Source organism: Lepisma saccharinum, chromosome 22 (assembly GCF_977018435.1).
Source record: "Lepisma saccharinum chromosome 22, izLepSacc3.1, whole genome shotgun sequence".
Classification (NCBI taxonomy): domain Eukaryota; kingdom Metazoa; phylum Arthropoda; class Insecta; order Zygentoma; family Lepismatidae; genus Lepisma; species Lepisma saccharinum.
The window spans coordinates 25,829,649-25,847,046 of NC_139250.1; the positions used below are offsets into that span (position 1 = coordinate 25,829,649).

A 17,398-nucleotide genomic window follows, 5' to 3' on the forward strand; every position below is an offset into this window, starting at 1 on the left:
CCTACATTCCTTTTTCCCCCTTCTTAACAAACATCTTCCTTGGTCCCTTTATTGACAAGATATCAAAAATTTTGTACAACTGTTCTTTCCCTGAACAAAACATTCAACAATTGTCTATTTGGTGCAGTTTAGAGGGAAAAAAAGAACAAGCGCCTTCTGCCTTACCTTCGCTCTATGAGTGTTGGGAGTTCGTTGCAGCGATTGTTGAAACAATGCAATCTGGGCTTACACAGCAACAAACACAATGTAAGCGCACGCCTGTTGGGCTGAAAGTGTACTTATCTGCTAGATTTAGACTTTTATTGTGGAGGTTTTTAGAGAATAGTTTGAACTTAACTGTGTGACTGTGACGACATTATTGAGTGTCAGTGAAATGGAGAAGCCAGGTACAAGTGGAATGCGGTAAGCTGTTGCAAGGAAGATTTCATCAAAACGGATGGTAGGATTATTCGCTGTACTTTACCTTCAAAAAATGGAAATAAAAATGGACTACAGTTTAATTTTGCAGTCCACTAAAATATTATTTTAAATAAAAGCACAATATATAACATTCATGCATATAAAAGCATGCGTTAATATGAAATTCAATGTATCCCTTTTATGTATGATATATTACGCTTTCATTTAAAATAGTATTTTTTAGTATAGTGTATAAAAATATAGTCCTTTTTTCCTATTTTGGCAATAATTGTCTCATTTTTGTAATTTTTAGAGAAATATTTTTCCCTTTAAAATCCGATCTCTGGTTATTAAACACGTAACCTAGTGGGTTTTTGTTGGGTGACCTACAGTCATTAGATGCAGTCCTATCGCCGTATTCTGGCTTCGCGATACTTCTTTCAGGCTGCTCCCTTGTCCTCACGCTTATGGATCGGCACCAAAATTGTAGGATCCCACAGCGCCTCGATAACTTGGTGAACTTGGGCGAAGAGACGATAGCGCAAACCATTTTTTTGTCTTTTAATTTTTGTTATTTATCATTGCTTTTCTGCAACTTTTGGCTAATCGCGACGATGTACATGAGTGATGATATGATGAAATTGCTGAAGGGATGCTCACAAAGAACACCCTTGCCTAGGCCGAGCACACAACGCGAGCGCTTTGCTAACCACTCCGCCACGGAGGCCGGTGCAATACATTTATATACACTCGAGCCACTGTAGTCATTGGATTTAAGAGATTTGTAATCCTCTGACGTCCATACGTAAGTACTGTCGGGATGTTAGGGGTGGCCTTTTCTAAGAGCATGCAAGTGTCAACCTCTCTTTCACATACTACACCCTGGACTGCATTCTTACAGACTAACAAGGCTCTGGTGACTAGACTTCTTCCGTAGAGAAGAAGTAATCAATTACTTTCTCCAAGAATTTACCTCCTAACGTTCAAATCAAAGCCCAAAAGCCCAAATGTAACTTAGATGAAAGTAGGTGACGATATATTTGCCTCACTTTCCATCTACCTAAGCCTATACATATTAGTGACGTAGGCAACTTATCATTCAGCCGTAAAAACTTTTACATGCTTCCTCTTCTCCCGGTTTTCATCATCGTTGGGAAATTGAGATTCAGGTAAGAAATAAAGGAGGGTACATGGCAGAGAATAATACTGGGATCGGGCGTAAATTAGATCCTGTGACATTTATTACTCCCCTGCAATAAAGATGGAGACAAAAGTCAGAGGGAAGATATAATAAAGTTAAAAGAATAAAACATAGAATTCCGAAGAAAAAGGTGGAAGGAATTAGCACAATGAACCCTGACGAGTTGGACTCAGGAAGATGAAAAGAAAGCAAAAGAGAAAGGACCTAGAGACGGTTTCTTTGCTAAGGACTTCTTTCACGAACTTAATTTTCTCCTTTCGGATTGTGTTCTACGAGAGGAAAATGGCGACGGGGATGGAGGAGGGCGAGAGGGCAAGAACTACCCTGTGAAGAATCGAGGAATAAAATGAGGAACTCGAAATAGAAATCATTATGGACGTTATCTTAAGGGAAGTGGATTGAATCGCTCAGGAGAAGGTTTGCAATCAATAAAAGGTCACAGCCGAGTGGAACTCATTTCCTACGGAGCGGTGACTCTCCGTGCGACGTTCAGTTGGCGATGGAGAAAATATTACTGGAGTCCAGTGTTCTAACATAACGACGTCCGTTATGCCTCTTCTACGGTTATCACACTGTGTTTTGACATCTTTCTTACGATCCTCTTTTCCGTTTCCTTAAGACTTTCCAAAATGTTTGACTCACTTTTACTGTTTGCCCCCTCTGTCTTAACGTTTTCCGCTTGTATCATCTGCATATTGTTGCAGACCATGAAATGTACCGACATTTTGTCCCCTTGTTAGACGAAGCCAGCCAAATCTGAGAAGATAGCATACTCTGTAAGGGAAGTTTTTTTAGGGGCGGAATTGTTTGCACATTGCTCTACGACGCCAGAAGTTCCGGGTCCGAATTCCGGCTTGGACATGTATGTTTGTGAGTATCACTTCATCAATTTCATCGTATCATCACTCATCCTCATCTTCGCAATTAGCCAAAAGTGGCAGAAATGAGAAATAAAATAAGCTAATTCAACAACAAGAACATTTTCTCTAGGGGAATAAGTATTTTACAAAGACTATGATTGGTCTATGAGAAATTAACATCAGATTTTAGTAAAATTATTCACAATATGAGGACACTAACCAAATATTGGAACAAAGGAACTTGACGGACTAAATTCCTTCATTTTACTTTGCTTTTGTGCCATATTTTGCTAATCAAAAAGATGAGGATGAGAGGAATGGGCTAAAATTGGTGACAGGACAATCACCAACGAAAATGGACAGGACCCAACATGAGCTCCACAAGGGGTTATTCTGGTTGTGAGTTCAGATACTAGAGTCTACTTAGTCTACAGGATGAGGTTGATATTTGATGTTTTTAAAGAGAGCTACCCTTTACAGCCCGCTATGAAAATTGAGATACTAAATAATTCTTCCCGGCTAAAATTGCAACTGATGTTATTGTTGAAATGTCGGGCTGATGTGTAGAGGTGGCCCTTGCATATTATAATACTAGCTGATTCCCCGGCGTTTCCCGGGTATTTATTTATCCCAATCTTGTATTAGACAGGAACATAATGAATTCTAACTGTAGTGTAAAATGTAACTAATTTTAAAATGTGATCGTGAACGTCACCAATTAGCTTAGCGACTCCGAAAAGTATGGATTCGACACTAATCAAGGTCATTTGTGGCATTTTATTTTTCACCCCCTCTCACCCCCCATGCCGAAAGGTGATGAACTTGGAAGTTGAACCGCATTGGGAGTCTCACGAAAACTATGGACTCCGTTCGCAACACAGCCTGAATGTCAGACAACCCGAGAAACACTTTCGTTGTGCGGATTGCATAGAGTCACGGATGTCTGTTTGTGCGGAATTTAATATCGGTAGTTCTCGATTATTTTTACATGTCATTCCTTCCCACCCCACTCCTAGGGGTAACAGGGGTGTCTTACCCCCACAGTATTTATTTCCAGATTGCAAGTGATACGTGTACCAAGTTTGGTTGAAATTGCTCCAGGCGTTCGAGAGTTATGCCGGAACAAACAAATATACACAACCACACACAGACCCAGACATACATATACATACATTTTTATATATATAGATAGATAGATATGCTGCTGAACGATCTTCAAAGTACATAAATATAGTATCAGGAGGATTGAGAGCGATTTCTTTTGACAGCATCATGGAAGATCATCATTGATTTGATTGATTTTGTGTTTTAAGTCCACTTCATGCACAGTAAGGCTAAACAGGAAGAACATCATAAAGTTTGGATGTAGTAGATGGTTTGGGATAGCAATGTATGGTCCTGTTCGGTTCGTCTGTAGTGTCCCAAAATAGTGTTTACACTCTCTGAACGTTAAGTATGGGAACACCAATAACAACAACAGTTTTGCGTGTCACATATCTTAAAGTTGTACATGCTCATTGGCAGCAGTAGTTTGTCTGCAATGCTTGAGAACAGAGCGACAAATCAATAAACAACAGATATGTCACCCAGTGAGTATGACTTTGTGGGGCGGGGTACACATTGTTCTTCAGTTTCCCGGAGGTAGAAATCTAACGGTGTTAAACTTGGAGAGCTGGGTGGTTATTTAACACTTCTGACATTGTTTTAAAGAAACATTGCTCACCTCTGGTACTTTTGGTACACTAATGTCTACCGCCTGGTGGACTGTGATGAAACTATAAACCACAGAATGCCTACACACGCTTATACACACTCAATGTAGATATTGTAGCTTCAAATAAAAAACGTCCGGTCAAGTTATCTTTAATAGTTTCTCTGTTATTAACATTCAAAGTGTGTAAACACTATTTTGGGACAATCTGTATATATCGAATGTGGAGGGTTTCCAAGCGATAGTGTTGAAGAGCGTGTACTTGCCTTTTCTGATTTCACTTCCTATAAAGTTATCTTAAGCAAGTTATCATTTTCGAATATTGCGGATATTGGGTTTATAAGGGGTGACTTTGGTTCAGGGAGCACACAGAGAAATTGCTGATTGGATTTCGTGCATTTGCATACCACGGTGGTGAGGTCTTTTTCTCTTGTAGTCTCCACGATCAGAAACCGTTACTTCATTGATTGTCTATGTTTGCCAGTCCGATCGATCATAATGTAAAACATATGCAGAGAGTGATTGGCTTGGAAATTGCATTTGCTGTAGGTTGCAGTGTGAGTTTGATTGTACCTATCAGCAACTTCGATATTAGCAGAGCCAATTACTATATCCAGTGTTGTAGAGGTGGGTCTTGTTTGTGCTCAGCGATATGGTGATTGATACTGAAATAAATTAACATGTTATTGATTGCATTCACTATGAATATTTGATTACAGACATAAACTGTTGTCTAATGTTATATTGTAATTTCAATATGTTCACAAATGGAGAGCATGTTTTCCTGATAATATTTCTTTAGGTTTGCGGCCTCAATTTTCTCTAATCTATGTTTTATATACTAGATATTGTTAGAACTTAAGAATAACATTAAGAATAATTGCGAAACTTCTTCTAGCATGGTAATCAATGTATTTATAATATTTAATACATTAATATAAGAATAATTACATGTATATAGCTGGTCTTGATTCATATCATGCTATTTCGAATAATATGTACGAGGAACAGTCAAATGTAAACCTTAATTTGTTTTAGTTTTTATGTCGTAGATTTCTGCATGCAGAGTTGCACAAGTACATATCCATTGCTGATCCACATATATTGTCAAGTCTTGAGTTAGTACCTGTATATCTGAGGAAGAAGAATCTTTGGGATGCACGTGCAGTCACTTATGACCCATGGCAAAGGTATTTGCACCCATCTGCCTGCGAACTGAAGCTATTGTACTTCTCCTTCCATTCGTATCTTGCTGGCATGGTTATCATGCATAGAGATATTGACTTTTCATTTACCAGAGAATTTCTATTGGTTTTAGGCGTTCAGAGAGCACGAAACCATGGTGCAAGTGTGTGAAGTAGGCGCCATCTTTAAAAATGGTGTTGTGAAGCACACTTGATCAGTGTTGCACCCTTGAGGTCGTTTTGTAAATAACAGTTGATACCTCGTGTAAATTTGACCTGTATGCAGTCTGTCATATAGTTTTTATTGGACTTGGAAGATTTTTATTTGACTCTTCCTCGCACATTGTTTAAAAGTAGTAATAGCTAGTTATATGATTATGAAGTTTGTGTGCTTGGCATTTAGTTTCTCCACCCTCTCGCCAGGGCAGACTGTTCAGTAGCGGAAGCTTCTACTGAGGAACCCTCACATGTCGGCCTTTCGGAATTCGGTAAGGTAAGTGCCCTTTTGTTTCTTTATATAAATGCATTGTTCCCTGTGACTCATTTTGTGTAATTATGTGTAGTTTCTGTAATGTAAAAACATTATGATATTTGTCACCTCTTTGTTTATTTCCCTTATACCTATTTCATCCAGGTGAAATATTTTTTTAAAAAATAAATAATACTTTCACTTGATCCTCCAAATACCAATGACTCGTAATTTGCTACTCGAACTGGACAATATATGTCTTCTTACCTAATTTGAGCAATGCACACTGCTTAGTTCTTTATCTTGTATAGTCTCTTTAATTAGATTATTATAATCTGCTTTATTTTCACTTTTTATTTATGATTGTAATGATATGTTTATGAGTTCAATTGAAACCATTATTATTTAGATTTATTATTGATGACATTATTATTTAAATGCATATGTGCATGCTTCTTTGTTTTAAAAATACACTTACATGCTTTGATTTAGAAATGCAATTACTTGTATCCATAGGGGCTAAGTTTCAGTGAAACGTGTTTCATATGGATAACATTCCGTAAGCTTTAGATTAAAGTGTAATCATTATGGACATTTGAGGTCCATCTCTACTAACCTGTCAAGTTTATAAGAAAAATATAACATTAAGGTACAATATGCTTAATTGCGATCTTCAAGAAAATGAACCTTAAGTTGTTTTTTATTGAAGCTTGGAAATCTGATATTGCTCCTATTTGGTTTGGTTATGAATAGCCTAATGCTTTTCTTTTCAGAAATTGTTTTTTAAATTTGTTACGACAGACGTGTGAATTACACTCTTCTTGAGATGTACATAATTTTGGGAGGTTATAGATAGAACCTCATTCTATAGTTCAGGGGCATTTCATATCCGGTCTCCAATTAATTTGAAAACTAATGTCCCTAACAAGGTTTCAAGGACTTGGTTTTTCATTTGAAATTATTTAGAGACATAGTTATTCTGTCGTATAGGTATGTTTAGGTCTGTGGGCATGCTACCATGTCGCTGCAGAAGAGAATAAGTTAATTTAAACGTTGTTAAGTCTTCGACATTGTAAATAATTTTGTCTGGATTTTATCAGCATGGTTCCTTTTTCTTCAAAATCTCAGGACTTAAAGTTATGCTTGCGAATGGTTAGGTATCGACCTGTGGACATTTACCATGTCACCATGATTAAGAACAAGTCTATTTAAACCATCGCTGAACTGCGATCTTTTGGTCGTTCTTCGAAGTTATTAGTAATTTATGAAGTTATCTGTTACCAATATTAGATCATGATTAGGTATAGCCCTGTAAATGTGCTACAATGTCACCATATCTGATATCAGAAAATATATTTAATTCCCTAGGGCAGCGGTTCTGAAAGGTTTCTCTCGATATACCCTTTAGGCGTAACTAATGTACCCCCACTATAGGTTTTCTCCGAATAGAGGGTTTTGGGGAATTGTTTTGGCTGCCTGATTGAATGGTGCGTTTTTTATATGTTTGTGAAAGTTCGGCCCCCCAGTCCCTAGTTTCTATCCGGCCCTCTGGATTACTACCTATGTATTATCCTTTCAATCTCTCCTTCCACCTTACCCTGGGTGCTAAGCGAGCAGATTATATTAGCGCCGGAATTACGAAAGTGAGGTTTCACATAATAATTTATATTTTTTAGTCCCTGGTTCGTTGCACATGTACAGCAAGTAAATACATATTTGGTTTTAAATGGACAGTACAGTAGTGCCTGGAGTTCATTCAGCAAATCATAACAAATCTAGTAAGATTATATTGGTTTATTATACGTTGTTATATATATATACATATTTACATAGCGTTTCCATGTGTGCATTTACATAATCAACCAATTTCCTTAATTCAACATAATTGCGCACCTATGGCTTACACCATCGGCACTTCCTTTACCGCAAAGTTAGCATAACTATCTCTGCGGGCCTACCCTCAGCTTAAACGATATCCCGTTCATTACAATGCGTTTCCATACGCTTTCACTCTTTCATTTGGGCATCAATTATTCTACACGGAAATATCCAAATATTCAAAGCTTTTTCTAAAGGGGACTTGGGACAGCAAACAGGGGTTGACTTACCCCAAATGCTACATTATTATATTAAGTCTAGCCACCAAAAGTCGACTAAACTTGAGGAGACGTTCCTCGCCGTCGATCAATGTGGAAACACTGTTTTCTTGCTAAAGCCCACCGGCCTTTTTTATAGTCGGGGTAAACGTCCGTGGACGTGGATCCCGTAGCGTTGGAAAATTCCACTGTAACGGTCTCTTGAAAGACAACTAGTTCTCCCAACCGGGGAGGAGATAAAAAGCAGGGGAATCTAATATCCAGTAAAGCGCAATCCAATAAGCATATACACTTACATGCAATAATAACATAAAAGTACACTCATGGAAACATATTACTTAACACTACAACTTGTAGCTGACCAGCAATTAATTAACCCTAGGACGCATACCCAAAAATATTTACTACTTTACATAGGTGGGGTCTGGTAGACCCCATCAAAATATATCAGTAAAAGTAATTACAAATACATATTTTGTCTACAACAAGATAAGGAAATCACATATTAATGTCGTTTTGAGATATCCACGCGTATTTTATCACAACTTTTACAAACTAACTAACTCTTTGGCATCACAAAACCTGAAATTTTATCGCCGAAGCAACATTAAACCTCCACCTCTCTCTGTCTTGCGCACTCCCAATCCAGTTATTACTATCCACACCAAGTTCTAACAGATCTATTCCAACATTTACCTCCCATCATTTTACAAACAAACAACAAGATTTGTGCAATATAATATTTCGTCACATATTACTTCCGTAATGAAATACTCCCATGGGTCCTTTGGCGTGGTAATTATAGTTCCTGGTGCAGGTCCAGAGGCATTGTGAAGCACATTGTATTGACGAGTTTGTGCAATAGGTTTAGGAACAGAAGACCACGTTGTACCACCTCTTCTGGTCAAAATAGTTGAAGCAGCAGCTTCCGAATTCGAAGAATTTTTTTCAATCTCACCACTGTCTAATTCACTTTCAGCTGAACTCGATGTTCGATGAGCACATGTCGTGGGTGTTTTCGAAGCATCCTTCTGCATCATTGCCCTGAATACTTTCTTCAGAGGATAAAACTCCATCTTCAGCAAGCCACTCAGGGACAAATTCACTACAATTACCATCTTCTGGATTCACAGAACGCTCATTCTTCCTTTTTTAGAACTCATTCTCACTGGTAAACAAATACCTTGAAAAAAGCTCCAAATCTCTAAATCACACTCATAGGATGCAACACTAACACAAACCTGCCATGATTCAAGTATCCTATGCATCATTGATATTACATACATAACTTATTTTTCAGCAAGGAAGGTGACAAGTTGTAAATAATATTGGTGATGCACAGCAAAAGTGCTACCGGAAGAAACATGACAAATAGTATGTATTTCTTCTTCTTACAGTAATGCGGCCAAATAGGAGTATAGTTTTATAGACGAATATTATGAACTAGATGTGAAGCTGATTCATTAGCGCATCTATGAAGCACCTGTAAAAGCACGATGCTAGAGTTGAACGAGAGCAAAATGCATTGCTATGACAAAGCTAGTGCCTAACATTACAAAAAATGTAATATTTCTTGTTGGGGTCTGAACGACCCCACGTATGGAAACATGGGATCATGATACAAAATAACAAAATTCACAAGAATTGTTATTGGTACGGGGCTATAATTTCGTACGTTATAAGAACACATTCAGATGTAAGATGTCTCAAACACTGAAGAACTGATGCGCATTTATTGTATCAGAAGGTACTTTAATATACTACGTGGGATGCGTTCTAGGGTTAATACAGTATACCAAAACCAGTAATGGTCAATCCGACCATTACATTTCGGAGGTATCTGCAAAATGGCATTCGGGATGTATGTGGAAAGATGGTAAGCAAATAAACATTAGAATCCTACGTTTATTATTTTATTGGGTATTCCTACGTTTACAATCTTTTATGATTAGTTACTAGAATAAAAATGTGAAACACATGCACGCTAAGAAGTATATATAAAAAACTTTAATTTTCATATATATTTTGCAGAGTTATTGAAAAAGGTTCGGCTCCCATAATCGAACAAAACAATAAGTTTGTAAACAACTGTCAAACACAATTTTGGAGCTTTTATTGTAAATCCTCAGGGTTTATAGCTAGATGGATGTGTCTGCATGATTAGCCTGAAACAGTTCTTCATCTCTGTCTACATTATGTGCATTTGAAACTTTCAAGCGGACATTCGCTTTCAAATTTAGTCTATTTCGGTACTTGTTTTTTAGATACACCATGGATAAAAAACACTCTTACATAAATATGTAGTGGAGAAAGCTATCAAAAACTTTAATGCATGTCTTGACGTTTTTACGGTAACAAATTTTTGTAGGGTTTTGAACTAAAGAATGAAATCAGTAGAGATTTCGAACGAATATTTTAATTCCAAACATGTGAAACAAAGTGTTAGTGACAAACACAGCCTTATTTTCCTGTTGATTATTAAAGCTATGGAGTCTGAAACATTGAAGTCTGCTCTACACACCAACAAAAATGTTGTGTGTGTATTCTCGACATTTTTCTTCCGAGATGATCACGTACCCTCTTCACATCGTTGATGTACCCATGGGGGTACGCGTACCATAGTTTGAGAACCACTGCCCTAAGGGATTTCAACTAACTTTATTTCTTTACACTGTATGTCGGAAATAACCTTGACCTAAACGGGCGTTACCAAGTTACTAATGACCCATGAATGCTGATTTGGATTTAACCCAACAGCTTGTATCATTTCTGTTAAACACCTTCGCGCGACTGGTTAAAGCCAGGTTAAAAATGTATTTCTGAAGCCTAGGAGCTAATATACACTCCGCGGAAAAATAAGAATCTCCTCCTTGTAATCAAGTGTAAATATTTTCTTGCGCTAAGCATTATCATCCTTTATGCCAAATTAGTTTTCTTCAAAATATCAACTTTCTTTTTATTGTTTCAAGTACGTTTACGGCAGTTTGGGGACATGCATCTTTACTTATTCTAAAACAATGCATTGTTGGCACCTTTTAACAATGCAATGGATTTTCACACTTTATCTAAATTTATTCTCCTTCCGAATCTCAACTTTCTGCATTGTTTGAAGTATGTTGAAACCAGTTTGGGAGCATCCATCTTTACTTGTTGAAAATCCATTGTTAAAAGGTGCCAACAATGGTCGACCAAGCCTCAATGTTGGAGAACAAGTAAAGATGGATGCTCCCAAACTGGTTTCAACATACTTCAAACAGCGCAGAAAGTTGAGATTAGGAAGTTCAATAAATTTGGATAAAGTGTGAAGATCTATTGTTAAAAAGTGCCAACAATGGAGGAGCAAGATTCATTGTTGGAGAACAAGTAAAGATGGATGCCCCCAAACTACCGTAAACGTACTTGGAACAATAGAAAGAAAGTTGATATTTGAAGGAAACTAAACAAAGGTAACTAACAATAGCGGAAGGCAATAAAGGCCATAGAGCTTAACAATTTAATAAACTAACCGCTCTCTTTGTTGATTTCTTCATTATTAATTGAAAGTGTAATTGAAAGCAAGTGCCCAGTCGTTCCACAATGAATGTGTGAGAGCCTGATCCATGTACAGTCAATTTAGCTACTGCATTTCAGCTGTATAAATGAATCCCTGTGTCTTTTTCTTGTGAATCTCGTGATTAGTATATGCATGCATGTACAGTCACCAGCAATAAAAATGGGACTCCTGGATCCTTAAATGCTCGCTTCCTTGAAAGGCGTTATGTGTGTTGCCTAACTATACGTCGGTGGTAGAAGTTACCATTGAAAATTTGCTATTAAAATTCACTTATCGCCGTAAAGTTAGGCAACACATATAACGTCTTGCGGGAGGACTAGTATTTCAGGATATAGTTAACACACTTTCATTGCCGGTGACTGTACATTATAAAAACTGTTGAACACATTTCGGAATTTGTAAGAACTTGTGCAAAATTCTAAACTACTTATGAATAAACCATCTTCAGGAATGATTAAACCGTCAAAAGAGTTACTGAAGACACAGATCTTTCTTCGCAAACAGACGTTGTTCATTTAGTCAGCTTCCTTTCCTATATAATGGTTGCCTGGGTTTAGCCGAGGTTGAAGGAGAGGTTGAAGAATTAATTGGAAAAATACATTAAGAAAATGTATGGATATAGGCAATGATAGATCAGGATGGACGTTCCTTCTTCACAGTTAGATATTGATAATAGTGACTATAATTTTTCCAAGTCGATTTATTCGAGGACGCTGACGAGACACGCATGTCTCAGTTTATACATCGTGATTCAGAATTTCTATTACGAACGTCTAGGATTTGTAGAGAGGACTTAGTTGATAGAGTTTTGATAAGGAACCCATTTCCGGAAACTACACAGATGACAAGATCACATAATTTCACATCTCCATCATCATCTACATAATCGGACAAAATTGGTATGTGATGGAGTGGCACGATGCGGAAAACGCTCTGCATACAGACGTTGCGCAGCTCTACCATCACGACCAGCTTCGCCGTAAATTAACAACATGTCGGTGTTCTCGGTAAACGTGTATTTAACCATACTGTACTGTCTTCCGCAACCACTGAATAGCAACTGACCTGAAGGTCGATGCACACCGGATTGTAAACAGCGAACTGTCTGCAGCCATGACTGAATAGCAACTGACGTGAAGGTCAAAGCACACCGGATTGTAAACAGCGAACTGTCTGCAGCCACGACTGAATAGCAACTGACGTGAAGGTCAAAGCACACCGGATTGTAAACAGCGAACTGTCTGCAGCTACGACTGAATAGTCACTGACGTGAAGGTCGAAGCACACCGGATTGTAAACAGCGAACTGTCTGCAGCCACGACTGAATAGCAACTGACTTGAAGGTCGAAGCACAACAGATTGTAAATAGCGAACTGTGTGCAGCTACGACTGAATAGTCACTGACGTGAAGGTCGAAGCACACCGGATTGTAAACAGCGAACTGTCTGCAGCCACGACGGAATAGAAACTGACGTGATGGTCGAAGCACACCGGATTGTAAACAGCGAACTGTCTGCAGCCACGACTGAATTGCAACTGACTTGAAGGTCGAAGCACAACAGAATATTAAACAGCGAACTGTCTGCTGCCACGACTGAATTGCAACTGACGTGAAGGTCGAAGCACACCGGATTGTAAACAGCGAACTGTCTTCCGCAACGTCTGAATAGCAACTGACGTGAAGGTCGAAGTATATCGGATTGTAAACAGAGGACGTTGGAAGCAGCAGACATGACATCACATCAGGTGACTGAAGGGCCTCCCCCATGGCGCAGTGGTAGCGTCATTGCCTTGTAATCGAGGGATCCCGGGTTCGATACCCGGTGGAGGCACAAGTGGTTCGGATCCCACTTTAAACTGTAGGTCCAGTCCCGATTAGCCTTACTGTGCATAAAGTGGACTTAAAACACCAACTCAAACCAAACCAAACCAGGTGACTGAAGACGTCACCCTCTGTCAATGTTGGTTGCCTATCGTGAGGCGGGAGATGTGAAATTATGTGATCTTGTCATCTGTGCAGTACCAAAACAGTACATTTCCGGACATGGGTTGCATATTAAAACTTGATCTACTAAGTCCTCTCTACAGCCCCTAGATGTGTGTAATAGGAATTCTGAATAACCCTGTATATAGACAATATCATAGTGAGATACACAAATTAGTTCCTTTAGGGCATGTTAATTTTACAATACTCCCATATTAATTCCTTCTTCCCACATACAGCGAGTTCATAGGTCGTTAAGATGCGCAATCAACATATCATGTCATCTTGCAGCCATCTAGCAAATTAGTGTTTCTAGACGTATTTATTTTAATGAAACAACAGGATTTTCTATATTACAAGTATAACTCCCGCATGATATCATCATTTTTATGTACACAAAGTCCTTGAGTTTTTGTACTGTATGTTGACATTTCCGTGTAATTTTCCATATAATAAATAGGAATTTTTGCAGTAAACCAGTTCAAATTTTCAGAATACGCCACTGCTCTTCTCAAATTACTCTTGGCAAAATTGTGTGGAATTCAACTTTTCCATACAATTGTATTCATTATGTATCCATTCCTCTGAGAGAAAAACTCAATATGCTGACCAAGGCAGAAATTTATTTAATTTTAAAACATAAACTAAACGTAACGTTTCAACCTTCTAGCACGGTCTTCTTCAGACTCTGCACCAAGAGAGTGTTGTGAGGAAATCGCTGTGAGATAATTGCAGTATATGAATGAGAAAACATTTACAAATAAGCTCCATTAAGGAAATTGTAATGGCTCCAACCGAGGTAGAGGAAATTCCGGTGGTGCGATTTCACAGAGAGCATCCGTCATCGGGAAACTATTTTCTGGATCTGATTCTCGCTGGCCGTTCCGCTTTGTGGTCATTAATAATGAGAAAATGACGATAAGCCTCTGCCGTAATTACATTGGCGAAAGCCACGATGAATATTCTCTCCGCACTAATTGTATCCTCCTGAAACCCCTCACTAAACGTGCCAATATTGCAAGCGATAACATTGACTGCTCTGGTATTAAATTACTTACAATCCAGAATCATTCCATAGAGACAAGGTAATTTAATGCGAGCACAAAGATATAAATATTGCAAGCGATGTATCCTCAGATGGGGCAGAAAACCAAGCTTCTCTAGTTACAGCGAGGAAAGTCAGATATTCTGAATTCCTCTAGCTTTGGTCTGCACCTAGAAACGGGAAATTATCTTGATGAGTTGTAATCGGCCACAACGCCTAACCTACTAGAATATTTCAATTTGTAATTTAATCCAATGTGATATGGTTAGGGTCGTAATTCAATGATTAAGGGTAACAACACATTGATACAGCACACAAATATCCAGAAGACATCTCACGGATATCTTCTGGATATTCGTGTCGAAGTAGACATCCATAGGAGATCCAGGAAGTATATGCTTTAGACATTCTTCGTATATTTTTGTATATATGTTTTAGACATTCTGTGGAACATTTTGGAATACGTTTTGAAGATTCTGTGGATCATTTTTGGATACGTTCTGGACATTCCATCATATTTGGACATTCTATAGATCACTATTGGATATTTTTAGGACATTAGTGCGATTTAGTTCACGTGAACCGGAAGTTATTTGGATGTGTTTATTTGATAGTTTATATGGACTAGGATTGGACCTAATCTTGACACTATCCTGATATTTTTCTCACATATTTTGGATACGGAAAGAGCATTCCGGAAGAAAAGATACTGAAATCATTATAGTTTCATTAATACATTCAATAAAGATTTCCATAGTAGATTCATCTCGTATATGGTATCAGAAACAGAAAAATGTATATTTATATATTTTTATATTTTCTTTAATCGAAATGTTCAAATATTTTACAGGGTAGTTTACCAGAAAAAGCCTTTCTAAAATAACATATATTTACATGTGCAGTGCCAAAAAACACAAGCAATTTTAAGTTGTTTTTTTAAGTAAAAAATCGACTTAAATAAAATTTTAAAAATCCAATTTAAATCAAAATCATCAAACATGATAAATAAAAATTATTATTTTTATACACCCTGGTTTTATCTATGAACCAGGATGTGTGATTTCTTGCATTTCGATACTGAGTACAATCAGGTAATTTTTTACAAATTAAGCAATTCATGTTCCAGATATTCGTTAAGCTATTTATCCCAGAGTTTGTGTATATTATTCCCAGATGTCTTATAACAATAAGTATACATGATAATGAAAACACAAACTGTCCCCACAAACAATACTATCCTACCCATAGGCCTGTGAAGATGGATAGCCACCATCTTCACTGAGTTGCTCTTGCAGGCGAAGATTATAAGGATCAGTGTGTTACTACTGACAATGAACGTTGAAACAATTGGCCGTTGACAAAGAGCACAATCTCTTGCGAATCAAGATGCTCTACCTGTTCCAACTGATGGCAGTAGTTCTACATTAGTTTCTTCATCAATGGTAATTTTGAGGATTTGAAAACGCGACTTATCTTCAGTTGATATAGTTCGTCTGACGTTTTACAGTAATTGTGCAGATGTAACATGTCGCAGAGGGTCTCTATGATCAAAATCATTCACAACGTCACATGAACTTCTCTCCTTATACGTGAAGATAGTCTGTCCTAGTTACTTAATCTTTAAAGGCATTTAAGCATTGCCTTCCCACACCGAGGATAGAGGAACCAACTGATTGCTTGACGTTCTGCCATAATTTGGTTTTGAGATAACTCATTTCTAAGGAATAGCACTAGAAGTTACAAACCTAAGATGATTAAATAACCAAGCAGAGTTATTTAATACAAAAATTAAGGCAGTGGAAGTCAATAAGAATGTAAGATTTAATTAAATACTCTACTAAAAACATAATGCTTCTACAACGACCACTACAAAATCACTACTCCCTTGTCTTTGTTCCATTTTCCTAGCCCTGTTTAACATGTATGTGAGAACAAATCAATGAATATGTGTCCTTGGGCTAGTTAGAAGTAAAGTTCCTTTCGAAGGCTCTCTCTCATCCGTCCATCCCTATGGTTCAGTGGTAGCGTCGTTACCTTGTAATCTAGGAGTCCCGGGTTCGATACCCGGTGGAGGCACATAGTGGTTCGGATCCCACTGTAAACTGTAGTTCCAGTCCCGATTAGCCTTACTGTGCACAAAGTGGACTTAAAACATCAAATCAAACTAAACCAATCATCCATTCATCCTTACAGGGGTTGGAAATAGTCCTTAATATCAGTAAAATTCAGTTTTTCATCATAGTAGGTAATTTTTCAGTATTGTAAAAAATCGTTAGTAAAGTCAGTATTTTTTTAAAAATATGGTCAGGATAGAGTATTTTTTTGCGCAACTGAAATTTCTGGTTTTTAAAATTGTGTTACTCACAAGTGATGCTTTCTTTCTTTTTTTTTTTTTACAATTTCACTAACGATAAAATATATTTTGTACCATTGTTCCTACAAGTGATGAAACTATTTCTTGAGTGTTAGCTTTCTTCACGTGCCGAAATGTTTTAATATTACTGCCTGTGGGTCACATTTCCCACCATGTTATTTTATATCATGTTAAGAGATCAAGATATACCTTGTTAATATCACATAGTATCTCTTACAATGGCAAGAGCAGCTCATGTTACTTACAATCAACATTGTGATGAACAATATGTTATTAAGGCCAAGAGGGAGGAAGAAATGAATGAAAGGGAAGGGCAGGTGAATTGAAAAAGCTGATGAAGATATACAATGAAACGAACAGGATACAAGATTAAGAAGCAAAACTGGAGAAGCTGAGACAAGAACAGGATGAGAATAGGGTGATTGCTCGAATATTGCTAATTGAAGAAGACTAATAAGGAAAAGACATGGTGGAAATCAACATGACATAGCTCATGCTAGAAGGAGGGGAGAAAGCAATAGA

General features: G+C 37.6%; 1 protein-coding gene across 1 annotated transcript in view; it reads left to right on the forward strand.

The window, feature by feature from the left end:
• Positions 1 to 17,398, forward strand: part of LOC146004785 (dipeptidase 1-like) — a 299,723-nt gene that overhangs the window by 246,520 nt on the left and 35,805 nt on the right. The window contains exon 7 of the mRNA XM_083143808.1: positions 5,779 to 5,848. Within this exon, the coding sequence (XP_082999934.1) occupies positions 5,779 to 5,848 (70 nt within the window). The remainder of the gene's footprint in view (positions 1 to 5,778; positions 5,849 to 17,398) is intronic.